Below are 27,026 nucleotides of genomic sequence, written 5' to 3'. Positions count from 1 at the left end.
ATTCACCGTATTACAACATACTTGTAACGTGTATTTCACACGTGATTAGTAAATTCTAAGAAATAATCATATACAGTCGCCTTTATTTCAATGCCATAATTACGCCTATTATTTTACAAATGATTCTCTATATCCTGCAAATCGACACGTGTCAATGTTATTAAACAACAGGTCAGTAGTTGTGACTTACCAGATACTATCTCCTGATACCCAACCCATGCAATCTACAGATCAACAAATAATATCACGCCATGTGGATACCAAACCGAGCGTCGCCACCACGTGATTAAACAGAGACCAGAATTTCACTTAATATTGCCGGTTACTTACCAGTGCAGCCGGTCACTCCCTCCCTGCAATTCCCGCTAGGCATATAGCAGGCTTCTGGAACACTCTCTCTCTCTCTCTCTACGAATCTTCAGTTTCTAAATTAAACAAGCTAAAAGTAACGTTTGCTTTTCCAGCTCGCGATTTTCAGGTTAGTGTTTTCTTTAATAATTTGTTTATATTTTTATGAATATATATATTGGTTTATAAATTTTGATTAACTTTATGCAATAGAGTTCATTGTTTTATATGTTGATCGATCTCATGAACTGTAAAAGTTAAGTTTGCTTTCGAAATTAGTGTTTGCAACCTTTATTGCTTAGCTGTTTCGTGATCTCCTTGTTTAAGAGTTCAGTTAAGGCTAATCGGTTAATTTTACCGACCTTTGAAGTTTGAAGGATTTTCTTTATTGTATTCGATTTGAGCTCGATCACATGCGTGGTCCTCGACACTTTTTGATTGGTTCGAGGTCAAAATTCAGTGGGAGTTTAATTTTGTAACTTCCAGGATTAATTTACTAATACGCGTTCTTAATCCTAGTAATTTTTTTAGTCTTGGTCTGTATTGGTTGTATTCTATTAGCTAGCTGAGTAGCAATTAGGGTTTTGGTTATAGTATAAAAAATTTAGCTGTTTTGCTTATTAAGGATTAATTTGGGTATAATTGCTTATCTCTTCATAGCTTGTAGTTTTGTTTAGTTTATCTAGGGGAGATGCTGTCAATTTTTGTAGCTTTTTTTTTTTTTGGTTCAACTTATTTTATTCTATTGCTAACTTTGTTGTTTGCCTTTTCTATTGAACCTTGTTTAGATCCGTACAACAAATTTGTCGAAAGCTCAAAGATATCATAAACATTGCACTTATATGGTCACGCAAGAGGTTGTAGATTTGTGATAACATTGAGTTAGTTGATGTCAGTAGTGAATCAGGGGTTCAGATTTCGTTTCTCCTTGGTTGGTGTTGTGTAAAAACTTATATAATTCTGTTGTAACTGTGATCTGTTTTTTGGGCTTTTTTTCTTTTATTTGCATGGTTTTTATATTTTTTTATGATATTGAGGGAGTTGAGGAACAAAATTATTATTGAGAGTAATAGTCAGGCGTGGCTCTGGAGAGCTATTTTGACTCTAGCCACCGGCAGGTGGTGCCCCCTATGACACCATCTCGGGTGACTGGAGGGTTGACCCAGTCTTCCTCAAGTTCTGGAATTTTCTTCCAAGGAGATGGGAAATCCCAGGCTGTAGCTAACTCTCACTTGAGCACATCATATGGGAACTCATCTAATTCTATTCCTGGGACTGGAAATCCCAATTTGGGTTCGGCTTCTGGGGATATGAATAATGCGGTATTGAACAGTGTGGCAAACTCTGGACCAAGTGTTGGGGCGAGTTCTTTGGTCACAGATGCAAACTCAGCTCTTTCAGGAGGCCCCCATTTGCAGAGAAGTGTGAGCATTAATGGAGAATCCTATATGCGCTTACCTGCATCACCCATGTCGTTTTCGTCTAATAATATTAGTATTTCGGGTTCATCAGTTGTTGATGGGTCCTCTGTAGTGCAGCAGGGCTCTCATCGAGACCTGAGTGCCCAGCAAGTGCTGCAGAGTCAGCAGCAAGGGGCATCAAGTGCTACATCTTTGCCCACATCACAAACTGGCCAAGTTTCTCTTCCCATGGGTTCTTGGGTACCTGGATCCTTCGTTCAGGACCCTAATAACCTATCCCAGGTGCAGAAGAAACCACGATTGGATATCAAGCAAGAGGACAATGTGCAGCAGCAGGTGTTTCAGCAGCTGCTGCAGAGACAGGATTCCATGCAGTTACAAGGTCGTAACCAGCAGTTACAGGCTTTTCTGCAGCAGCAGCAGCAGCAGCAGAGGCTGAGGCAACAGCAGCAGATTCTACAGTCTATGCCACCTTTGCAAAGGGCCCAATTGCAGCAGCAGCAGCAGCAGCAGCAGCAGATGCAGTTTAGGCAGCAAATGCTGCAACAGGGAATGCAATCTTTAAATGCAATGAAGCTCCCTTATGATAGTGGTGTATGTGCTCGTCGGCTAATGCAATACTTATATCATCAGCGACAACGGCCTTCTGTGAGTTCACTTATTAGTTGATTGCTTGTGGTACCACCTATTTATTTAAACCTTTTTATTTTTTACACTTCATGCAATATATTGCAAATATTACCCTCATGCAACTTCTCATTTGCTGAGTTAATATGTGATTTGTGCCCATGCGTTTTCTATCATTGTGTGTTTACATGCATAATATAAAGTATGTCTTGCAATTTACCTAAATTTCTGAAGCTCATTGGTTTTACATCAATCTTTGTAGGAAAATACTATTGCATACTGGAGGAAGTTTGTGACAGAGTACTATTCGCCTCGTGCAAAGAAAAGGTGGTGCTTGTCATTGTATGATAATGTTGGACATCATTCACTTGGTGTCTTTCCCCAAGCAGCTATGGTCAGTTTTTGTGATATTTCTGATTTAGGAACCCTCATATTTTTTCCCGTGCCTTTTTTTTTTTTAAGTTAATAAGTGAAAATTTCATCTAATATATATATATATAGATTTCCCATTATCCTATGATGATCTCTGGAGAAAGCTTCTATCACCGAGGATAGTGAATAGAAAAAAATTTAAAAATGCAGTAATTTTATATTGTGTTGATAGTTATTCGACTTAACAAATCCCTTTATTTTATTATTATTATGATTATTTTATATCTTATGTTTGTGTTTTATTTTCTTTTCCAGGATGCATGGAAGTGCGACATATGTGGATCAAAATCTGGGAGGGGATCTGGTAAGGGATTTGAGAAGTTTTACAGGTTCTACTTGGAATCTTTTACTCTTAAAGTAGGATTTTGGTAATGTTTTTACATGAAAATTCAGCCTTGAAAATTGGTCAAGCTGAGTCTCTGAAAAAATGCATGCCAAATAGAAGAAAGATTTCTCAAATTTCATATGAGTCAGATAATTCTCTATTCAGCTGATTATCTCTTTCTTAATGATCTAGTTGTAAATCATTGTTGAATCTTCTTATCTGGTCACCACTAGAATTGAAGAGGCTGAACATGTGTTTTGCATGATAAACTCTTCTTATTAGTTGTAATAAAGGAGTTAGTTTGCAAAATATTAATGTTCAATGCAAAACTTTCTTATTATATATGTTAGTTTCCGTGTTTTGATATGTTGATTCAAATGAGACCTAACTATAATTTCTATGGCTCTTGCTTGCAGAGGCAACTTTTGAAGTGCTACCTAGGCTGAATGAAATTAAATTTAGCAGTGGTGTCATTGATGAGCTTATGTTTTTGGACTTGCCACGCGAGTGTCGATTTCCTTCTGGAATAATGATGTTGGAGTATGGAAAAGCAGTTCAAGAGAGTGTGTATGAGCAGCTTCGTGTTGTTCGTGAGGGTCAGCTTCGTATTATATTCACCCATGACCTCAAGGTAAAAAGGTGAAAAGATGCTATTTCACTTTCAGAGTTATTGGCTTATGTGGACTGACTAACTGGTGGGTACCTATTTTTTCTAGATATTGTCATGGGAATTTTGTGCTCGCCGGCATGAAGAACTTCTTCCTCGAAGATTGGTTGTGCCACAGGTACAGATTTTTCATACCTTATTATCTATTTTTTTTATTTAGTTTATCTTGAATTTCTATGATGTAGTCATGCAAAAACAACTAAAAAATTTGATGTTGCTGTTAATATTTATTCTTTGCCATTTCCCTTCCTCTCCCTCCCCTTAAAAGAACTGGGAAATTTGTTAGATGGATGGAATATGTACCAGTAAACAATATGGATTTTGCCACTGAAATAGTTGAAGGCTGGTGTGGGAGTGCTAACTTGTAAGTTCACCAGGATTAAAGAATAGTCCAATTATCAACAGAAACAAATGATCTGGATTTCCAAGGTGATGGACAAAAGGAATTAGGGAATCAGAAATTGGTTTTTTAATATATATATATATATATATATATATATATATATATATATATATATATATATATAAATTGTATGGTCATATAAGTTTATACTTTTTGATGTGGGATCCAAGTTCTATACCTTGCAGTTGAGATCCTAACAATCTTCAAGGCAATGGCTAAAAGGATTTAGGGAATCAAACATTTTTTTTTAATATATATTTTACAAGATTAATAGAAATCAGGTGTAACAAAATGATGTTCTCCTTTGTTTTGGAGAGAAATTTTCATTGTTTATTTAAAGGAACTCCCAATAAATGGGCTTTATCTAGGGACTGATATACTGGCAATTGTGGGCACGGGGGAATATATGAAAAGAAGGATAGAGGAAAAGAAAAGAAAAGAGGAGATGCAAGTAGAAAGAAAGAGACAGCATTGCCTGTTGTTTCTCAAGTTGGAATCTGGAAACTGACATGGTGGGGCCAGTGGCTGTTGAGAAACTTGAGGCAATGTCTCAATTGGACTGGCAAGCAGTTCTCATATGTTAATGCTATATATCGAGTGTGCTATACTAAGAAAGCTCCCAATTGTCCTATGTTTGTGTCATGTTTAGCGTCTTTTATATCATTTTAGTGTCCTCTTATTTCAAAGGATGAGCTTTGAGATTCTTGGTCCTGTGATTGAAAATCAGGAGAAGTGACTTTCTACATGGAACAAACATGTTAGGATGAAAAGTCTGCTAAGTAAGAGTTTGAGGTAGGGGTGGGGGTTTTTGTATATTAATTTTTTTCCTGAAATGGCTGATCTCTTTACAAGGAGATTCTTAGTTCAATAGCACATTTATTACTGGGGCAATTGCAATTCATTTCTTGCAATTTTCTCTAACTATTTAAGTTTCTGCCTTGAATATGTGCTTATTTTATTTGATTCTTTTGTCTATAAGTACAATCTCTTGTCTTGGTGAATGTGTGTAACTTTGGACAGTCTTCTTAAAGGTAAACATATTTTATTTCTTTAGATTATGAAGGTCAGGATAGTCATATATTTCTGTATGTATTTGTAACATGTACTCCTTATCATATGTCTTTCTGCAGGTCAGCCAATTGGTTCAAGTTGCCCAAAAATGTCAGAGCACAATTTCTGAAGGTGGAGCTGATGGGATATCTCAGCAGGACTTGCAAACAAACAGCAATATGTGAGTTAATTGAGCCAATAGATGCCATTTGTTCCTTTTTTCTTATGATTCTGTCCTGTATTGTTGAGGGGAATTAGTAATCTGGAAGAGCCTTTACAATGATTAATTGCTTAAATGTATCGCAAGTTCTTAGTGGGGTTGCTGGTGAGCTGATTTTGTGGTAATTAGGACATGTGTTTAGTTGCAATTTGCTATTTAATTCTGCATGTTATTGCTCTAATTTGAGACTGGTTTTATTGTATATAACAAGATATTTTGAATCATGCTTAATTAGGTGTGATTAGGAATGAATGCAAACGCCTAATGTAGAGAATGTACTTACGCTTGTCCTTTGTTCTAATTCAGGGTCCTGACAGCTGGGCGTCAGCTTGCAAAGAGCTTGGAGCTCCAGTCCTTGAATGACTTGGGATTTTCTAAAAGATATGTGAGGTGTTTGCAGGTAAAAATTTAGTTGTTTCAGATTTTCAATTCTAGTATTAAGTAATGTAATGCGTGTTTGTATAGACTTTGAGTTTTCTTATAATAACTGGCATCAATTATTTCAGATCTCTGAGGTTGTCAGCAGCATGAAAGATTTGATAGATTTCTGTCATGAGCAAAAATTTGGGCCAATTGGTAACTTTCTGTTGCTTGTTTTTCATGTCATTCATTCCTCTATGTTGACCTTTGTAGATAGTTATCTTTGTTTAATGTCTCCTAGATTGTATGAAATATGCAAGTTACATTGATAACTCCTCTTAACTGGTGATACTACTATATGTATGCTTGCTGCTGAAATTGTTCATATTTTGATAGAATGTACTTCTGTATGACATGGAGATTATTTCATCTTAAATTAATACTGAATTGGAGCAATCCCTCTTTGAGATTGGGCCTTTCCTTGCTTCTATTCTGCTCTTTTAGCTGCCATTTCCTCTACATACAAATGGATGTTTTATGTTTATTATGTAAGTACTATTGTAAGTGTGGCAGATTTATGTTGTCTTTTCATGTTCAAGTCTTTAAGTTTTTGGTTGAATTTAAGTGTTCAACCCACTGTAAACTCAGTTTCTTTACAATGGGAAGCTTCTTTTATTTTTTTCTCCAATTTGAAAAGTATAATTGTTGTTTGGGAATTGTTATTCCTCCTCCCCACCCCCCAATATTTTTGAACTCTGTTATCCAATTTTGCTTTGTAATTTCAGTTATGTGTTATTTTGTCACGTGGCCTGAGAACATAGTTATCAGCGGTTACTGCTTTTGTTATTTATTTTTCTCTGGATTATATGCTTGCTTTGATCTCATACCAATCCTCAACTGCAGAGGGCTTGAAAAATTATCCTCGGCATGCATCTATGTCTAAGATCCAGATGCAAAAGATGCAGGAAGTGGAGCAACTGGCAAGTGCTCAGGGTTTGCCAGCAGACAGAAACAGCCTCAATAAGTTGTTGGCATTGCAGCCTGGAATAAACAACAGTATGAGCAATAACCATCACATGGTTGGTCGAGGAGCTTTAAGTGGTTCAGCACAGGCTGCTTTGGCACTTACTAAATACCAGAATCTCCTCATCAGGCAGAACTCAATAAATTCAAACTCTAACTTGCATCAACAGGAGCCATCTTCTTCATTTCATATTTCTAACCAGAGTCCGTCTTCAAGCTTCCAAGGGCCTTCTCCATACATGCAGGACTCCCTGCAGAACTTACCTGTTAGTGGCTTTTCTAGTCCCCATCTACCTCCACAACAGCCACATCAGCTGCAGCAACGTTCACTGAGTTCAAATAACATACTGCAACAGAACCATTCACAGCCCTCTCAAGGTAACCCGGCCTTACAGTTACAGCAGCAGCAGCAGATGATCCAGCAATATCTGCAGGAGATGTCTAACAACTGTGGGACCGGACTGCCTCCGCAATCTCATACTGGGCAGGCAAATGGGATAATGGGAAGGAGTGGATTAGGATTCAGAGGCAGCTCTCCAGCAGCAACTGCAGCCACCTCCAATGTGTCAGGAGGTGTTGCAGGGCCTCCAAGCCGGAGCGACAGTTTCAAAGGTGCTTCAAACAGTGAGTCATCAGCAGCCGGTGGCGGTGGTGGGAATAACGGAATTAATCAGAGAGCACAGGATTTGCCTCAGAATCTTCATTTGCAGGATAATATAGTTGATGATATAGCCCGAGAATTCACAGAAAATGAGTTTTTTAATAATGAGCTTGACGAAACTATGGGTTATGGATGGAAGGCATGACTAACCAAAACCCTAGCTCAATTATTGGCTTCTGTGTTGGGCATATATCATTGTAGTTTGTACAGAATATTTGGACATCATGCGCTTGTGCTCCATTAGATTATTTAGTGATTTTTTTTTCATTTTTCCTTCCTTTTAGGTTTCCCTGTCTCTTATTTCAAAGATATTCTAAGCAGAGATCATTATATTAAGAAACTTTGGTATGAGAATTCTTTCGTTGAAACCATACACCAACTAACAGAAGGGTAAGAATCAGGTCTTAATCAGAAATTGCACGCCGATAATGTCTGAAATCTTACATTTGCAGTTAGGGATGGATTTGAAAGTCAGTTTGGTTTGATTCAAAGAAGTTTTAATTTGACAGTTTAATTCTCATTTAATGCCCTGTCATTAACCTTCAATTTCAATCAATTTGAATTCGATTGGAATTCAATTTGAACCAGTTATAATTTATTTGAACCAAACTTACCTTATGTTTGTTTCGGTTTAATTCGAATTTAATTTAATTTACAATTATACCCATATCAAACTAATAAGCTGATGCCAACTTAAAAAATTGGAATTTAAATTGGGCATCACAATCAAAGGTGGTTGCCTTTAGTCCTATCGAATATCAATGATTCAAAACTTGACTCCACAAACAATGAAATAATTAAGCTTTTGTAATTATATTACAAGTTTGGTTCTTTTCTTGGCGTCAAGTCAATGTCACTTCCACCCAAATACTACCAATTAAATTACAAAGGCAGGCCCTATCTCTCCATAATTCTCCTTATATTACAATTTCTTTTTGTTTGCTCTCATCCTCTTGGATAAGGCTTCCAAGCTGGCAACTCACCATTTTTTATTTCAATAAAAAATTACGACCATCCAATACTGAATGCGTAATTAAATATAGGGATAATTTATTATTATATAATTAACTAATTTTAAATTTTAAAAAATAATATTAAATTATGTGATAATATATTATTTAAATAATAAAATTATGTATATCTATTTGAAATACATAATATTTATATATATCATCATATAAATAGATAATTTTAAATTTAAGATAAATAACATTTAATCATATAATAATACATATAAGTATGTATATATTTATATATTAAAAATAAATAAATATAATATTGATAGTATTTAAATATCTAATTAAATATTCAAATTATAAACAGGCAATATTTCTTTTTATTATTTTTAATTTATCTTTTTCATATGCTGTTTTTTAGTAGAAAGAACGAAGCTTTGGTCTTTGACAGAAGCCTAAACATGCCCACCAAGCCTAAACATACCTCAGGTAGTCCCATCTCTACTCATTGTGAAGCAAAGTTCTCCTGAGCCTTCTGATGAGGGGGTTAATTGCTGAACAATTCTAACAAGAACAATAGGAATCGGAGTTTGAGAGGCAGTTAAAAATCATTATTTCTTACATAATAAAATTATGTATAACTATTTTAGATATATAAATAAGTATATATTAATATATGTTATCATATAATTAAATAATTTTAAATTAAAAATAAAATAATATTTAATTATATAATAATACATATTGTATCCGGTCGGTTACCAACCAAACCCCTTAACTTGCTTTTTATAAAGTTATAAAATAAAGTTTATAGATTACGAAAAAACTTTAGCTCTAAGTAATGCTGAGATTCAAGACTTTAGTAATACTCAGTAGACATACACATATCACATGCGGTATCTTTGTTGTAGCATCTCTCAATATGGCTAAAAAAGAGAATCTCAAAATATTGATACAAAAGCAACCAACAAACAACTAAATAATTAAACAATTTACATGTACATTATTCTGCTGCGACTGCAAATCTCAGTGGACCTCTAAAAAACTCCAAATAAAACTATGTATACTTAGTTTTCGATCACTTAATTATATAATAATATATTATTTGAACACCTAATTGGGTTTTCAAAACTGAGTGTATATAAAATTACACAAAAAGTACTACCAAAGAGTTGCCCAAACTTAGAACTTATTTTAATCTTTCCCTAAATTCCTTTGGATATATCAGCACAGAGTCTAAACATAACCCTCCTTTTGTATGTGTACAATCGATCTGCATCATTGAAAATTTGATCCTAGTGAGCAAGCCATGAGAGTTGTTGTCAATGGAAAAGTCACCAACATGGTAGAGAACCCAGTTCCCTTGTTCGTATAAGCAACATTCAGAAATGGCTTGTTGTCCATTTGAAGTTGATAACTGAAACCTCACAGGTTTAATATCCCACCCATGAACTTGTTCCAAGTTACAAACCCTTCTGCCAAATCTTCTTGAAGGTTTTCCGAGCTGCAATCTAAAAAACAAACTGTAGCTCCCTGAAGGAAACTCAAACTCCAATTCTCCTATCACTTCAAACCACCATATTTGTTTAAGATAGGCCACTGTGTGAAACCTGCAAATAAAAAAGGAAACACTTCAGTTATCTTGTAACTTAAATATACATTTCCACAATGCTTTCAAAAAAAAAAAAAAAACTATGTATATCCAGTTTTGAGTATCTAATTGAGTATTACTTTATCCTTAATACAAAATCACTCAATCACATGAGTACACATTATCTAAGTGGCAATCGCAATTTGGTCTTTTAAACCGAGTCTCTAGCCTATTCCTCCTTAAACAGAGATGAAATTCTCCGATAGAAACGGGGATGGGTATATATATATCTCTAATCTATTCTCTTTCGATTCGTTCTTTTCCTATATATCTCCTAAACCTTTTAATATTGAATTATCCTTATAAGTATAAATTATTGTAAGTATATCCTCACTTAATAAATATTATATTATTTTTATAATAGGGATGAAAAAAGAGAGAAATTTCCCACGGGGATGGGAAGGGAAAGAGGTGTGAAATTTTCCCTGCAAGAAGAGGATAAGGATTCTCTGTTATCCCTGTGTAAAAGACAGGAAAAGGTTTTTTCTACGAGGACAAGGATGAGGATTAGAATATTCGTCCTTTATCTAACTCGTTGTTATCCCTACATCTGAATACTTAATTAAAAACTTAAAATTGAGTATACATAACATTACTTAAAAAATTAAGGCATCTCTAAGAATTTGTCAACACTCAGTAATAAGAAAAATCTTCAATTACTTTCAACACGTCTTTCACTTCAATAAAAAATGCTTTCAACTATTCAACAACTTGTCGAAGATTTTAAAGAGAAAGCGATATAAATTATATAACAATTTCAACAACTTGTCAAAGAAAATTTACTAATTGGCCACGATAGATCAGGATGCAGTCTTTACAGGAAGCAACTAGCAATGGAGAAATGGTTTAAAATTAGCTAGCGCTTTGTGAACAAGGCATGTAATCAACTTTAAGCATAATATTGTTTGTCTTCAAAGATTGCCAACTTGACTAATGGCGACAAGTCCTTTTCCTTTGTGACAAGTTGCAAAGGGTTACTGGTGCACCTTTTTCAAATGGGTTACTGGTGAACCTTTTTCAGAATGGCCACTAATATCACTTAATTGAGTATTTAGATGACGTGTTATCATGTAATTAAATATTATTTTACTCTTAATTCAAAATAAATAAATCACATAATAACAAATCCTCATGATACCTAACTAAATACTCAAAACTAGTATATATAATTTTACAATAAAACTACATATACCTATTTTTGATAGATAATTTGTGTACACAGATAATATGTTATCATGTGATTGAATATTTTTTTATCATATGATGACACATGTTTTAAAATCAGCTAATTACGTGATGACACATCACTGTGTACATAAATTGTGTACCAAAAATGGGTACAGATAGCATTGCTCATAATTTTATTGCATATAACATTGTTTAGTTGGGAGCCAGCAATAAGATTTAAATATAAATATTTTGACAACTATTTCCTTAAAAAATAAATACTTTTAGAAATGCTTCCATTGTTTGAATTTTGAAATGCTGATTCCATCACTAAAGTTTGTAAAAAGAGGCTAATTATAAAGTCTTATCCTTTCCATCGGTTGCTTTTGGAAATTAAAGTTTCTAGCTTATTATTAATCAAATATTAGGAATTTTCAAAAAGTGAAATTAGGGTTTGCTACTTAGTATAGTCTGCCAACATCAAAAGTAATTGACTTTAGGGGTGGATTTGATCTAAATCAATTTATGCCTGTAGCTAGTTTGAGATTGGATTGAAATTATTACACTTAATTCGAGCTTAAATTCAAGTTTGTTCAAATTGGTATACAATATGATTAAAGGGTCACTAATGAAATAAATAATATAGTTAGAAAGATAAATAATATTGTTGATTGGATAAATCATATCACTGGATAAAGAAATGAGTTGATCTCAAACCGAACAACCAAACTGAAAACAATTTTTTTCGAAATCGATTCAATCAAACTGAACTAGTTTAAATCAAATCCACCGCCACTGATTTTAAGAGTTATGATCTGCTTTAATGAAACAGAAAAAAAAGATTTATGAATTATAATAGTGAACTACAATAATACAAAGCATACTGGGGGAAAAAAAGACAAAAGTTGAAACAAAGAAGACCAGCCAATTGAGGACAATATCATAGCATATGCCCCTTGCCATAGCCCCACAAGGACGATCATAAACATAATTCCAATATAAATGCCGCAATATTTGTGGTTTTTATTCATTCTCCAATGAAAACGAACCTTTTTCCATCCCATTGAAATCAAAACAATATTATAAAGAAAAATGGAAAAAATCAAATGGGAATGGGGTGAATCCAAACAAGTCAATTTCAAACAAAAAGTTTCAAATTGATAATTTAGTTTAAAATTGATTTATTTATTTATTTATTGATATTATTTATCTTATCTGCGGTATTATTCATAACACAATTTATTTTGTTGAGACTCTCTGATAAAACTATTTACAGTTCAAACAAGATCAAATTAGGCATAACAGGTTCTATCTAAGTTTAAGGTAGCCTCAAATTTAATTCGATTTAGATCATATCCTCCAAAAAATGGGAATATAGTAATAAATCTTTAATTACCTGGATTCCTCTGTTGGAATGTAACTCCAATATCTTCTATCATCGATCCCTGTGATTTTCATTGCCTTTGCAGAAATGGACACACAAATTTTCCCACTACTCTTATTCAACCAAGCTTCCTGCAGATGAAAACAAAACCATTTATGTCCACATTTATTAGGGTTTTCATCTATAAGAACTTTCCTCTTCAAAGAACACGAATTTGAATGAGATTCATTAGAAAATACTTAATTAGGTACTTAAAATTATCTCAACATACCTTAGTGCCATCATCAAAGCGATTAGGAAGGCACAACCTTGCGTAAATTTCTTTCTTGCTGATATTTTCTCGATTCTCATTAAGAATTTTCTCGACAAGAAACTTATAATTGGATGGCAACTTTGTCTCCCACACAAAATCAGCCAAAGAAGCACCGTAAAAAGTCCTGTTCAACAGTGCCAACTTACAAATCTTCGGAGGGTCAAAGTGCATAAGAATAGAAGATATACAGTTTTCAGGTATATCCCCCAGACCAGGAGACCTTGAAAATGGAGTCTCAGCTGCAAGATCAGACACTGCAACCCCCATAAATGAAAACAAAAAGAAATTAAACAACAAGCTAAACCCTTCCAACTAGATGTTTACAGATAAAGGAGAAGGTAATAGAAGAGCTGAGAAATGGCAGGAGAGATTGAAGAAAGCTTCAACATTCTCTGGATCATGTGGGTGTAGGGGATGATAGAGAGAGATATTAAGTGGCCTTTCAGGCAAGAAGAAAGAAAGAAAGAAAGTGTAAGAAAGGGAAATTCTGAAATCTCAAGTCCCCACTTTGAATTTAAGAAAATAAATAGAAAAAATTATGAACATATTCAATTCCAAAAGAGTCGTGCACATAAGTGTGCATGGAATTAATCTTTGTGGGTGAATATACTTGCGTAATTCGAACGATTATATAAATATTATATATATTTAATTTTAAATATTTAAATAATATATTATTATATTAAATATTATTTTATTTTTAATTCAAAATTATTTAATTAAATAATGACCGACAGATTGAGTCTTTCAAATTAAGTGTACGAAAATTTATTACACCTATACACTCTTTGTGGTAGCTTGTTGGAAGAACTGGCGATTTTTCTACTATTTAAAACTGGAATAATGAATATTTAAACTAATTAAGCTAAGAATTAATTCTTGACTTTGCTTTTTTGACATTATGAAATTATTTTATTTTTATTTTAATTGAATATTTGACATCTATTATTTGATATTTATAAAGTTAGAGAATTGAATAAACATTTCTTTGGTGATATTTAATTTTTTTTTTAATCAAATGGTTTTGATTGTTCCACACGCTTTGTTTAAAAACTAGTCAAACCTAAATTTTAATTTTTTTTTCTTTTTCTTTTTCATTAAAAATGAACAATGAACATAGTAATAAAATCATGAGCTTGATAGGAAATTAAAATTAGCTCAATTTGCTTCAATCAGGGGTGGATTCAAGTCTAATTGAATTTGAATAAAGGTTAATTTAAACTTGATCTGAATCTATAATATGTAATTTGAGTTAATGAATAGTGTTATTGAAAAGTTATCGATAGATAAATAATACCATCGATGATATAAATAGTATTATCAGAATAGTAAATCATATATATATATATATATACACTTATATTTTTTATAATAAGGAATTTCATTCAAACTGAACTACAATATTGAATAAGAATCAATCACATCGAATAAAATAAACTTTAAGTCTAATAACTGATTTCATAATTAATGAATCAGATAAGTCGAGAGTTTCATAAAAGTGAATAAGTCAAACTCAAACTAAATTGTCAAATTGAAATTTTAACTTAAATTCGATTAATTTGAACTAAATATAGATTTAAACCTAGCAGACCCAATTGGAAGCTACACTTGGTATCATCTTTCTTTTGGCATTGGTGATTTGTTTTATTGAAAATCTTACTAAATAGATTACTAATAATTAATAGTAACTTAATTAGTAAAACTATTAATTATATCCATTCAAACTGATCTAATATTACAATACAATAATATTTAGGGTAACTGACATTTTCCCACCTAAGGTTTGATGCAAAAACCTCTTACACCCGTAGTTAGTATTAATAACATTTTCCCACCCATGCTTTAACTCCGTTAACGGAAAAATTAAATTAAAAGGGTAATTATGTAATTTTGCTTCAATAAAAAAATTGCATTAACTACGACGTTGGGCTCCGTTAACTACGACGGTTAAAAGGGAAATTGAATGTTTTTAGTCTTTTAACGGGCATGTTTTCCAAATTTTCTCTTCCTTCAAAGCTGTATCTTTCTTTTCCTTTCCAAGCCCCTCATAGGTTTTCTTCTTGCTCAATTTGTGAGAGCAAAATTTAATGTTTTTGTCTTCTAGTGATACTTTTTCAAAGTGATATTCGACCATACACCAACCTTTTAAACATATATATATATATATATATATATATATATCATCAATTTTATACTTTAAATAAAAATATCATAAATATTTTTTTTTCAAAATACTTAAGTTGGCTCTATCCATATAAAGGGGTTCTCTCCTTTTCTCTAAAATTTTAAAAAGAATCTCTGTATCTTGTATTAATAAAAAATAATAAGAAATTTTCAAAAATAATTGAAGCAACATGTCATTATAAAAGATTTTGAGAAATTGAAAATTTGAAACACTAAAGAAAGAGACACTCATGAGCCACGATCACTAGCAATCTTCATCAATCACCGACGACAATGAAACATAATTAAACGAGAGCAGAATACTACATGACAGGATGATATATAATATTTTCTAATTTTAGTTGTTGAATATTAGATGAAATAAAAAAAAAGTTCTGAAAAAAGTATGAAGGCGTTGTTGGAATTGCTTGGTGTTAATGCCAAGCAGTTTTTTTTTTCAAATTATGAATTTGTGTATTTTTTTTAAATTATGTTTATATGTTAATGTAATAACCATTAGACATTTACAATAACCTAATCTTCGATCTTATATGGTAATTTAATAACCATTAGACATTTACAATAACCGTTAGAAATATTTTGATCTTATATGTAAGATCTTATATGGTTAATTCAATACCCATTAATGTATTTTCCAGACATTTGCAATAATTTACATTTATTGGAATTTTTCTCACGGGTTTTATTTTATCAATCATGGGTGTTTGCTTTAATTATTTTTCAGAGTTGAAGAATCGTCTTTCTTCAGATTTTTTTATATTGTAGAAATTTCTTTCCTTGTTAGAAGAGTGACGAAAAAAGACAGAAAATCTCTCTGTATAATTCGCGTAAATGGAGGTATTTTAGATAAATTAATTACTCTTATACTATTTTTGTTTAGAGTTTGAAATGAATTATATATATGTATACACAGTTTAAAATAAGAGAAAAAAGTTGAACATCCCTTTTCCAAACTATCTCTCCTTTCCTATTTTTTTTTTTTTTGTTTTTCATAGATTAAACTTCTTCATTTCATCCTTTCGCTTATTCATACTTATGCGAAATCTGGATGATAAATCAAATCCTGAAGATGAATTGACATTGAGTATTTTTACATCTACACAGTGGAGTCTCCTCTCTCAGTCTCAAACAAATCATCAAAAAGTTTCTTTGCAGGAGTCATTTCGCCAAACTTCGCACACCCAAAAATGAGAGCTATCCATGACACTAAACTTCTCTCAGTCATTTCATCAAATACTTTTCTGGCCCAGCCTATTTTCCCATACTTACATATCAACCAATGCAGAGCAAAATCCAATTTTCAAAACATGATTTCGCCAAATCCCCATTCTCAAACTACAAGATTTTGCCAATGTAGTAACCGTAAAATTTTCGGGAACAAAACCAGCGTACCTCCTAAATTGTTCATAAAGAGTGAAAAATTCAGCGATTTGGCACATAACCACATGTGCTTTGATCATAGAATTGCAAAGTAAAGTGTCGTGTCTATGAAGCCTAAGATCGAACACGTGCCGTGCCTAAAGGATACCAGTGAGTTGAAGATAAAATAGAAAGAATCTTGTTATTACCGTGTCCGGCTCTTAATTTTATCAAACTAACTACACAATTTACAAGGGTATTTAAATAATTTCGTATAAATAAAAATATAAAATCAATTCAACGGGGTATTTTGGTAACTGTGTATATTATTTTACTGTTTCCGTTAATACTATTTGAGGGTGAAAAACTCTAATATTTAATTATCCCTAGAGAGTGCAACTATTTCAAGCAACCCCTAGAGGGTCAGAAAACTTGCACATGCAGCCACCTTAAAATTTGTAGTCAACTCTAACACGTTGTTGACTCAAATATATTTTCTTTTTCTTGCTTTGGTCTGTCTCTCATGTGACTCCTAACATGAGATTAATTAGCAATTTATTCGTCCATGGATTGGCTTAATTATGTAAAGACAAATGATTTCTCCGCCGACGATTTTTTTTTATTAATTGTAGGCCAAAGGACTATTGCCCACCTAAGGTTTGGTGAAAAGGTAAATTTTTATCTATTAATTATAAAAAATTAAATATTTATTTATATATTAAAATTAAAAATAAAATTATTATTTAATAAAAATTTTATCATCTTTTTTTTTGTTTCAAAATTAATAATTTTATTTAACTAAAATTTAAAAAACGATCATTTTTCTCGAGTTTATAATTTTTTTCTTTATTGTTTCTTTGGTGATCAAAGGCAATCAACCGGTGGTCTCTCATCTTATTGTTAATTTAATTATAAATGATATATTATTTAAATATTTAAAATTATATACACATAATTTTATTTAATAAAATTATATATATTTATTTTAAATATATAAATAAATAAATATTTAATATAAATAGTCAAATAATTATATAATTTTAAATTAAAAATAAAATAATATCTTATTATATAATAATATATTTTATATATAGTTATTTTATATTTAAAAATACGTTAATTTCTTTTTTCAAAATCTAGGAGCAAGTAGAGTAGGACAGACAAGTATAAGGTTTCCGAATTTGGAAATAAATTTTATAAGTTTATATTATTTCAACCAAATTTTTGTAACCACATAAATTGAATATAAAATCTACGAGTAGACGTGGGGGTGGGGCTATGTCGGCCAACTTTCAAATGAGCCACCCATTATATTGATATCTATCTCCTCCAATAGTATGCCTTCTGTGAGCAACAGCTCAGACTAAGACGTTTATGTTTAACGTGTAGTGCTTTTTTTTTTTTTTTTTTCAATAATCTTCTGACTAAATTATTAATGCAAATATGAAGGGAATTATATCGTAAAAATTAGTTATTAAAATTAGATATCAGACGAATATTACTATATCACCATTTATATCATATGATTATAATTAAGAGATATAATGATGATTTTGATATTAAATAATATAAATATTAAGAGAATCATATCTTAAAAATTAATTATTAAAATTAGAAAATCTAAGTTATATAAATTTTATATAAAAAAATTTATATTTTTTAATATAAAATATATATTTTATATTTTATATTTAAGATCTTAATTTTTACTGTAAAAAATTGTCGAGAAAATTTGATTGGAGTAGGTTCAGAAGTAATTTCTGTTGAATGGAACCTAAGAAGTTCAACGGGCATAAACTTAATTTATGGCGTGATCTGTGAATAGAAATGGTGGGGATTGACCCTTCATAGCTCCTAGCTAGGTTGGTGACTGAAGTCTGGAAAATGGTTCTCTTTGTAAATTTTACCGGCAGCACCATTGATGTACCTTCCACTGACGCTTGAAGATCTTATTTTGAAATCGGCGTCTATCTGCTCTCATGTTAAGTAATGTTGATTGTCGGTGAGTTGATTCTTCTTGTAAATTAATTGAAATAGTTGACCGGTGGTTGCCGTTGCTTTGCCCCTTTGGTCTTTTTTAAGCCACAAATTAAACTCTACTGGTGCACTCATTGCGAGGTTACGGTTGAATAGATAATTCGGTTCAAACAAAGTTTCTTTATTATAAAAATAATAATACTAATAATAAATAATTTCAAAAATTACTAAAAAATTGTCATCCAATAAGATTATTGAAATTGTCATAAATTTTCTTGCAATTTTGTTGGAGACTCATATGACATAACATGTCCTGCACTCTTGCTCTTAAAGATAACCACAAATAATAAGTGAATAATATTTATTTTTTTTATAAGTTATATATATATATATATATATATATATATATATATAGAGTAAATTACATCTTCACATCTAAAATTAAAATTTGTTAAAAAATTAATGATACGAGGACAAAATAGTATTTGCATTATTCATGAATTTTGAAAGAAAAAAAATTATTTTATAAATTAGATCAAAATATTTTAAACATGACAATTAAGCTCCTTGACAATATTGAAAATATGTTATTCAATCTCTATAAAAATTTAGAAATCCTAACCCTTGTCCCCAGTGACGAAATATCACTATATAGAGTCAACTCCTTATCGTAATGACCCATTATCCACCTCATTGAAAATATGGACTCCTTGTAAGTCTCTAAGCATTGTGATATTCATATACCAAGCAAACTATGGCTTCCATACTAGCCCTGAATGAACACTGTAATATTGGCTTTACCATCTGTATCACACGATTGTAATTGAAAAATGTGGTAATAACTCTTATATTAAATGATATGAACTTTAAGAGAATCACATGTTAAAATCTAATTATTAAAATTGAAGAGTCTAAAATCATATAAACCTCACATTAAAAGTTTATACTTTTCAATATAAAGTCTAAATCTCATATCTTATACTTGGAATCTTAACAACCTTCGTACTAAAAAAAGAGAAGTGTAGTTTTGCTCAAAGGGAAGTAAAGTACTTAGGGCATATAACTTCTAGTAATGGTGTTGTTGTTGATCCAAACAAGTTGCTGCTATCCAAAATTGGCCCAAACCTCACACTATCAAATCAAGCAATTGCAAGGGTTTTTGGGCTTGACCACATAATACTGCAAATTTATTGAGAATTGTGGAAGACTGGCAGCACCACTAACCCGACTTTTGAAAAAGGGAAAATTCCAATGGAATTCAAATGCAGATGAAGCCTTTGAGTTACTCAAGAAGGTCATGATGCAAGCACTAGTATTGGCTCTTCCTAATCTCAGTCAACCATTTGTGGTGGAATGTGATGCATCCAAATCTGGAGTAGATGGAGTCCTTATGCAAAATGAGAGGCCAATTGCTTTCTATAGTCATGCCTTGCACGGAAAAAACTTGCATTTGTTAGACTCTAATCCTTGTAGTAAAAAAATAGAGACCGTATTTGATGGGAAGGCAATTCATAGTGCATACTAACTAGGGTTAGACTCAAACCGAGTCTGTTTGAATTCGAGCTCGAGTTTGATTCGAACAAGCCTAAAATGAGTCAACTCTATATGAGCTCGATCTAGCTAGAGCTACTCGTCAAATTTTTCAATTAAAAATTTTAATGCAAAATGACATCGTTTTGACTAATATATATTAAAATAACGTCGTTTTAATAACGAAAAACGAATCGAGCCAAGTTCGAGCTTAGCTTTTACAAGCTCAATGAGCTCGAACTCGAATTCGAGTTCAGTTATATATAAATTAAACTAAGCTTGAACTTAACCCGATTCGAATCTAACCGTAATACTAACCAAAGAAGTCTAAAGCATTTGTGGGAGCAACAAATCACTACCCTAGCTCAAGAGAAACGGTTAGCTAAATTAATGAGACTTGACTTCATCACTGAGTACCAGAGAGGCAAGGAAACTTGCCCAACTGATGCATTGCCTAAAGCCTTTTTGGGTTATTGGGTATTATTAGCCCAAAAAATAAATGAAAAGAAATTAAATATGTCAAAACATTTGTGTTTTCTATTGCTTTTATGGTTATCAAATTATTTATTGTATCGTATAATAAAAATTTAATTTTTTATATTATATATCATATTATATCATAAGATAATTTCTATAATAATAATAATAATAAATAAAAAATTTCAAATAACATATTGTTATATTTAAAAATATCATAAACACTTTTTAAAATTTTAATATATCTCATAAACGCTTTTATCATATTATCAATTTTTCAAAAAGGTATATTAATTTATATCGATAATATATATTATTTTTTTTTATACATTTATTGTATCAATAAAAGAAAGTTTGAATGACTATTTTCCATCCAAGTTTTGATTTTCCATCCAGACTTTGATGAAATAACAATTTTTTATCTTTAAGTTTGTAGAGTCTGTCAAAGTCAAAGGTTAATTTTAAAGTTTTCTAATTATTTTTTTCAAAAATCAATAATTTTAAAATATTAATCAATAAATGGGAACGTATGATTTAATTTTTTTTCTTGTTTTTCCCTTTTTACTCTAATTTATTCTAATTTTTCATTTTTAATATGTTTTTATAAAAATGGTTGACAAACCCTACTTTCTGGCCAAAATCACCCCCAACTTGGCCATAATCTTACATCTTGGTGCGATTTTGTCATTTTTATATAATATCTTAACTTCCATACTTTTATATAACATAACTCAACCGTCTATTGCAAAATATGAAAGACGAAACATCAAATGGGTTTGAAGAAAACAAATATGCTAACACCATCATCAAAATGATAACCATCTTGATGATTCAAACTCTCTTCAACATTTGATAAAGTGATCTTAACTAAAACAACACAAGACCCATCAGTCCTTTTAGGCATGAGAATCCTTTTGTTTTCCTCTATTTTTTCGAATAAATTTTACATCTACATTTTTACGAACATAGACACAATCGTTGACGTTGTCCACTTCGCCTACTACAATTCCTATTATGTTGTGATGATATTCTTCTTGCTTGGTCATGAACCGGGGAAGATTTAATTCTTTCACCACTACATAGTTAAATTCATTAATAACAACAAAACAGGAAAAAGAGATCTCATAATTAGACTAATTGAGTTACAAATGAAAACGACACCACCACCACCACCACATTTTTTTGCGTGCTTAAAAACCCAACTGCATTTATTTTTGTTAAAGTTATAGACTACTAACAAAATTGGAAAATAGGTAAGAAATTGTCATTTTTATCAAATTTGAATAGAAGAAATTGTCTAAGTTTGTTCAGTGTGTTAGAATAAATAAAAAAATAAATTATTTTTGTTATATATCATTTTCCTCCTATAAATGGAGAGAGTGAGATACCAACCTTTAAGGTAACTTACCTTCAAATCGGTAAACTTCATAATCAGATCAGATTCGGCCTCAGTAAATTGAATAAAGATAATTATTCTTTTTAACATGCATGGAAAAACATATAAAAAGAAATAATACTAATTTATGAATGTTTATTTAGTGTGTGCTAGAAGAAATTAAAAAAATTTGTTAAATATCATTTTCGGATATACCGACATTCACGGTAATTTGCCCCTAAATCCATCAATCAACTACTCTAATAACGTAAGAACGAATGAAATTGATGTAAATTTTACATTATAAAAAAAAAAAAATTAGCATTAACAAGAAAAAAACGAAGGATAATATTAAGATATTATAAGTATTTTTTTTCATAATTTTAGTAATCAATTATTTATACTTTCCTTAAAATTAAATAAATTTATAATTTTAACAAAAAAATAATAGTTATTGAAAAATTTTCTTTAATCATTAAAAAATTTTAACAACCAGAAAAGTCTTATCATGAAATAAAAAATTTCTTCCATTATTAAAGCCTTTTTTTTAGTGTTATTTGTTTCAGACTTTTAATACATGATTATTATATTAAATGTGTGATTTTATAAATTTCAAATATTTAATTAATATTGTTATGATTTCTCACCACTAATTGATATATATTATTTCAAACTTTGTCAAAAATACACTATGATAATGATAATTATAATTGGTTAAATAACTTTGTTATCTATTATAATGAAACTGATGAAAAAGTATACGTGGATCAAATGCGATGAAGATTTTAAAGTAGTTCGGTTGTTATTCCAAAGTCTATGTCCACTATTATGTTAATGAAGACTTTGAAATTTTTTTTCAGCAAGGCCTAAATGAAGTATTATAAAGTTTATGCCCGAAGAAAGACTAGATTTTAAAAATTATCTAAGGAGTATAGGTAGATTTCTTTAATAGGCACCTCATCTATCTTAGATGAAAACTTGTAAAGTTATTATAATCTATTGATGGAAAATTGAATGTTAGAAGTGAAACCTTTGATAACAACAATACCTTATGTAATAATAATTATTATTATATGTTCAGATATGAACTTATATAAATAAATAATTTAAAATTTAAAATAAAATAATATTTAATAATATAATAAGTTAGGATTATACTTTTTTTATTCGGTAACATGAGCAAAGGAAATTATTATCATGGTTATTTTGCACCAGGTTGAGAACCTGGCTGAATCATTTCCTTGCTTTCGGAATTACAACAAGAGGATTCAGCTTTAACAATGTCACACCAAATTTTTCATTCATGTCGATCTCTTCAGGTTTCACTGTATCTGGAAGACACCACTCGAATTTATGAACTAAAGATGCCAAAGTCATTTGAACTTGCCTTATGGCCATCGGCATGCCTGCACAAATCTTCCTTCCACTGCCAAACGGCAGGTACTGAAAATCATTTCCTTTGTAACTTACGTTAGAATTAAGGAACCTCTCTGGTTTAAAGCTCAAAGGCGTTTCCCAAATGGTTGGGTCTCTTGCGATTGCCCATACGTTCACAAAAACTTGAGTGTCTTTTGGGATTGTATACTGCATCACCTTGCAGTCTTCGATGGCTCTATGTGGAAGCAGAAGCGGCGCTGGAGGGTGTAATCTCAGAGTTTCCTTGACGCATGCATACAAGTAAGGAAGCTTCACCAAATCTTCCTCTCTTACGAAGTCTTCAGCGATCTGTTGTTCAAGTTCTTCGCGAATCTTATTCATGGCTCCAGGGTTCTTCAAGAGTTCCGTCATTGCCCATTCCACTGTTGAGGCGGTACCATCAGACACTGCAGCCAAGAGTTCCTGTATGACCCCATCAAAATAAGATCAATTGCCACTCGGTCTGGGAAGTTGGTTTGGTTTAAATTTATTTAATTTAAATTTAAGCTAAAAAATTTCACAAGTTTTTAAAATTGAGTCTAATTTCAGTTAAAAGGTGTTTAGTTTGAATTAGATTAAATTTGGTTTGATTAAATAGTTCAAATTTTTGACTCAGTTTGATTTGAATTTATAATTCAGTTTAACTTAAATTTATAACTCAAATTGGTAATTCAAATTCGTTGTTTGGTTTAACTTCATATTATTTAAATAAAATAATATTATTTTATCTATAAATTACAAACTTAAGTTAAGAATTTAATCTATAAATTTAAACTATTAATTTAAACTATTAATTTAAATCAAATTGAATTATCGATTTGAATTATAAATTTTGAGTTAAAGTCAAATTATCCTTGATTCGAAAAACGCGATAAACTTCGTATCCATCCGGAATGAAAGGTCCCACGTGAACAAAAAAAAAAAGACAGTACAACATACCACGAATAGTAAACTGATTTGCTCATCGGAAAATCCGCTTTCAAGCAAAACGTCCAAGAAATCTCTATGGTTACTCTGATGGCGTCCTCTTCTCTCTTTTATAGCGCTGTCCCAAATGGCACACATTTTCTTAACGCATTCATCGGCCATCTTCCTCAGACCCTGAAGATCCAACCCACTCAATATTGGAAAGAAATCTGAAATATTCGGTGCTGTCCAAAGCTCCATCATGTCCCTTACAAGCCTGCTCATTCTTCTACTTTCTCCTCCTCCGAAAGCTAGAAAATCTTTTGATAAGTGAATGTTTGAAAAGGAGTTAAACGTGGTAACAAACAAGACTTCTCGAATTTGCACCGATTCTCCCAGCTTTGAACCCAGAAACTCCACCAGTTCACCAATCTTTTCTTCTCTTATACGGAACTGGCTATCAACGATTTTCGACCCGAAAAGTTCAGTTCTCATGAGATTTCGGGAATTCTTCCACTGTTCAGTGCACTCGAAGGTCCAAGCAATTGAGTCCCTATTGTACATAGGTTCTCTTGCGAATGAAACATATGGCACGTGCCTGCCTGAGAGTTCCCTGTCGTGGGTTTTGAGTATGGCTTCTGCAGCGGCCGGGGAGGAGCCGACAACGACAAGTTGAGTTCCAAGACGGACAGAAATGAGGGGACCATGAGTTTTGGAAATTTGGGCGAATGAGACGTGAGGGTTGTCGCCAATAAGAGGTAGGTTTCCTATGATAGGCCAGGGTTTAGGACCTGGTGGGAGTCTAATTCTGACTGGATTTTTGGAGAATTTGTGCTTCAAGACGAAGAGAAAGAGAGGAAGTAGGAGCAAGAAAGGAAGAGAATGATAAGTTTCTACTGGTGTGAGTATGGAGGCCATAGCTTGCTTGGTCTATGAATACTGCAGTGCTTAGAGATTTGCAGGGAGTCAATATATATAGAAAATATCTTGCAATGAAAAAATAAAATTAATTTTTTTTTTTTTGGACTAAGAAATAATCAAATAGGCCATGCAGTCTTTCCCCACTATTGTTTTTTTTAAATTAAGAAATTTTATAAGATGAAAATATGGCACAAAAATAGGAGGATACACCCCAAGAAGGTATGCTAAAAATCAACTTGGGAAGATATCATAAAAGATTAAAAAAATAAAATAAATTTTTTTATCATAACTGGCAATATTATTTTATTTTTTTAAATTTTTTATTATTTTATTATTTTTAGCTATATTAGGTTGGCTTGGGCCTTACCCACTCCGCTCTCAGCCGAATACCCCTAACTCGCGAACTTGTGCAGCCCATGAAATAATAATGGATTATGCCAACATGCGTCATGTCATTCCAAAGGGTTCAGACCGACCCAACCCCTTTACGGCTTTAATCATAATCATATAGAGGAAATCTTAAAAAAATCTAAATTCAAATAAAAAAAATTATTTGCTAAATGAATTACTTAAAAACAAATGAAAATGCTATGTGATAACTCCAGCATAAGTTAGGGCTAGATTCAAACCGAGTCAAGCTCGAGTTCGAGCTCGAGCTTGTGAAAGTCAAACTCGAACTCGATTCGAATTCGAATCGATTTATTTTTTGTTATTAAAATGACGTCGTTTTAATACAAATTGATCAAAACGATATCATTTTATATCAAAATTTTTAATTAAAAATCTGACAAATAGCTCGAGCTCAACCGAGCTTGGTTAGGGTTGGTTTGTTTTGGACTCGTTTAAACCGAGTTCGAGCTCAAATTCGAACTAGCTCAGTTCGAGTCTAATCCTAGTATAAGGTATGAAATTTATATCCTATATTAGAAAGAATGAATTTCTGATAAAAAATTTACATTACTTTAAATTCTCAAATCTCATCGTTTTACAGTGTGAAAGCCACATTCTGTCACCAAATTTGCAGTATTAAGGAGCCACTTTACTCAATTAAAAGAGAAACATAAGAAACAAAGTAAGAGCGGAAATACATAAACTTTACAATATGGCATTAATTTGTCACAATTTATAAATTATTAATACTATTTATTGTTAAAATAGATAATAAAAAATAGATAATTTTGTGTATTATAATTACTGATGCAATAAAATACATAAATTAAAGGAAAATAACTTCATCAATTTATCACCTTATTTATATAAATTAAAGGAAAATTTACAACTTAATCCTTGTAAAAATTTAGAAACCCTAACCCTTGTCGCTGATGACCAAAATATCATCACACAATCAACTCACCACTTTCACCACCCATCGTACACCTCACAAGAAGCCAACAAGATGGTGGCAAAGCTTTAAGAGGGGCTTAAGTTGCTGATTTTGTCGTAGCTTCTAGCCAATGTATGTCAAGAAGGTGAATGGGTGGTGGTGGTTGGGTTAAGGAAGAAGGGAGGAAAGTGATTATTGATGAATAATTCAATATTCATTTCTATTAATTGTTTCAATAATCAATAAAAACTAATATAAAAAGACTTTTCAGCATTACCAGTTACCACCACCACGTGAGTTAGAACTGGGATTGTCATTTTCCATCAGTCAACATATAATACACTGTGGAAGAATCCCTCTGTATCGGCAATTACAAGAATCAATCTTGGAGAACTAAGAATAAAACGGTATCATATGTGAAAAAAAAAAAATTAAATAATTTATGTAAAATGAGATGACACCAACTATAACATAATGCAACGACTTATATTTTTTTCTTTCGTGCATGTAGCATTGTCCTTCAATCAAAGACATGTTATCTATCTCTAT

The 27,026-nt window shown here is 31.7% G+C and overlaps 3 protein-coding genes across 4 annotated transcripts; 1 reads left to right on the top strand and 2 right to left on the bottom strand.

Moving 5' to 3' along the window:
• Positions 1 to 336: 336 nt before the first annotated feature.
• LOC123225540 (probable transcriptional regulator SLK2) lies at positions 337 to 7,804 on the top strand. 2 transcript variants are annotated; one of them, XM_044649543.1, is made up of 10 exons: positions 337 to 478; positions 1,137 to 2,417; positions 2,659 to 2,790; positions 3,084 to 3,132; positions 3,570 to 3,784; positions 3,870 to 3,938; positions 5,354 to 5,454; positions 5,800 to 5,893; positions 6,000 to 6,069; positions 6,757 to 7,804. In XM_044649543.1, the coding sequence occupies exons 2-10, from the start codon at positions 1,479 to 1,481 to the stop codon at positions 7,680 to 7,682; spliced, it is 2,595 nt and encodes an 864-aa protein (XP_044505478.1). In that variant the 5' UTR covers positions 337 to 478; positions 1,137 to 1,478; the 3' UTR covers positions 7,683 to 7,804. The 2 variants fall into 2 exon arrangements, with proteins under 2 accessions (XP_044505478.1, XP_044505479.1); XM_044649544.1 differs by lacking the exon at positions 337 to 478 and having other exon boundaries at positions 523 to 2,417.
• Positions 7,805 to 9,378: 1,574 nt separating this feature from the next.
• On the bottom strand, positions 9,379 to 13,525 carry LOC123226590 (F-box protein PP2-A13-like). Its single transcript, XM_044651136.1, has 3 exons — positions 12,967 to 13,525; positions 12,708 to 12,826; positions 9,379 to 10,103 (listed from the first exon to the last, which is right to left on the bottom strand). Exons 1-3 carry the CDS (start codon positions 13,273 to 13,275, stop codon positions 9,683 to 9,685), a joined length of 849 nt encoding a protein of 282 aa, XP_044507071.1. The 5' UTR covers positions 13,276 to 13,525; the 3' UTR covers positions 9,379 to 9,682.
• A 9,514-nt stretch (positions 13,526 to 23,039) lies between these two features.
• LOC123225281 (probable (S)-N-methylcoclaurine 3'-hydroxylase isozyme 2) lies at positions 23,040 to 25,193 on the bottom strand. Its single transcript, XM_044649205.1, has 2 exons — positions 24,266 to 25,193; positions 23,040 to 23,749 (listed from the first exon to the last, which is right to left on the bottom strand). Exons 1-2 carry the CDS (start codon positions 25,148 to 25,150, stop codon positions 23,144 to 23,146), a joined length of 1,491 nt encoding a protein of 496 aa, XP_044505140.1. The 5' UTR covers positions 25,151 to 25,193; the 3' UTR covers positions 23,040 to 23,143.
• Between the last annotated feature and the right edge of the window lie 1,833 nt (positions 25,194 to 27,026).

The sequence above is a fragment of the Mangifera indica genome, chromosome 9, assembly GCF_011075055.1.
Source record: "Mangifera indica cultivar Alphonso chromosome 9, CATAS_Mindica_2.1, whole genome shotgun sequence".
In the NCBI taxonomy this organism is placed as follows: Eukaryota; Viridiplantae; Streptophyta; class Magnoliopsida; order Sapindales; family Anacardiaceae; genus Mangifera; species Mangifera indica.
This window is presented reverse-complemented; position numbering and strand designations above follow the sequence as displayed.

Coding starts and splice junctions, on each gene's coding strand:
- LOC123226590 (XM_044651136.1), bottom strand. CDS start 13,275: ATGGGGGTTGCAGTGTCTGATCTTGCAGCTGAGACTCCATTTTCAAGG. Junction 12,827..12,966: donor GCTTTGATGATGGCACTAAG/GTATGTTGAGAT, acceptor TTTCATCTGCAG/GAAGCTTGGTTGAATAAGAG. Junction 10,104..12,707: donor ATTCCAACAGAGGAATCCAG/GTAATTAAAGAT, acceptor TTTTATTTGCAG/GTTTCACACAGTGGCCTATC.
- LOC123225281 (XM_044649205.1), bottom strand. CDS start 25,150: ATGGCCTCCATACTCACACCAGTAGAAACTTATCATTCTCTTCCTTTC. Junction 23,750..24,265: donor AAATCAGTTTACTATTCGTG/GTATGTTGTACT, acceptor GGGGTCATACAG/GAACTCTTGGCTGCAGTGTC.
- LOC123225540 (XM_044649543.1), top strand. CDS start 1,479: ATGACACCATCTCGGGTGACTGGAGGGTTGACCCAGTCTTCCTCAAGT. Junction 2,791..3,083: donor TCTTTCCCCAAGCAGCTATG/GTCAGTTTTTGT, acceptor TTTCTTTTCCAG/GATGCATGGAAGTGCGACAT. Junction 3,133..3,569: donor AAAATCTGGGAGGGGATCTG/GTAAGGGATTTG, acceptor TCTTGCTTGCAG/AGGCAACTTTTGAAGTGCTA.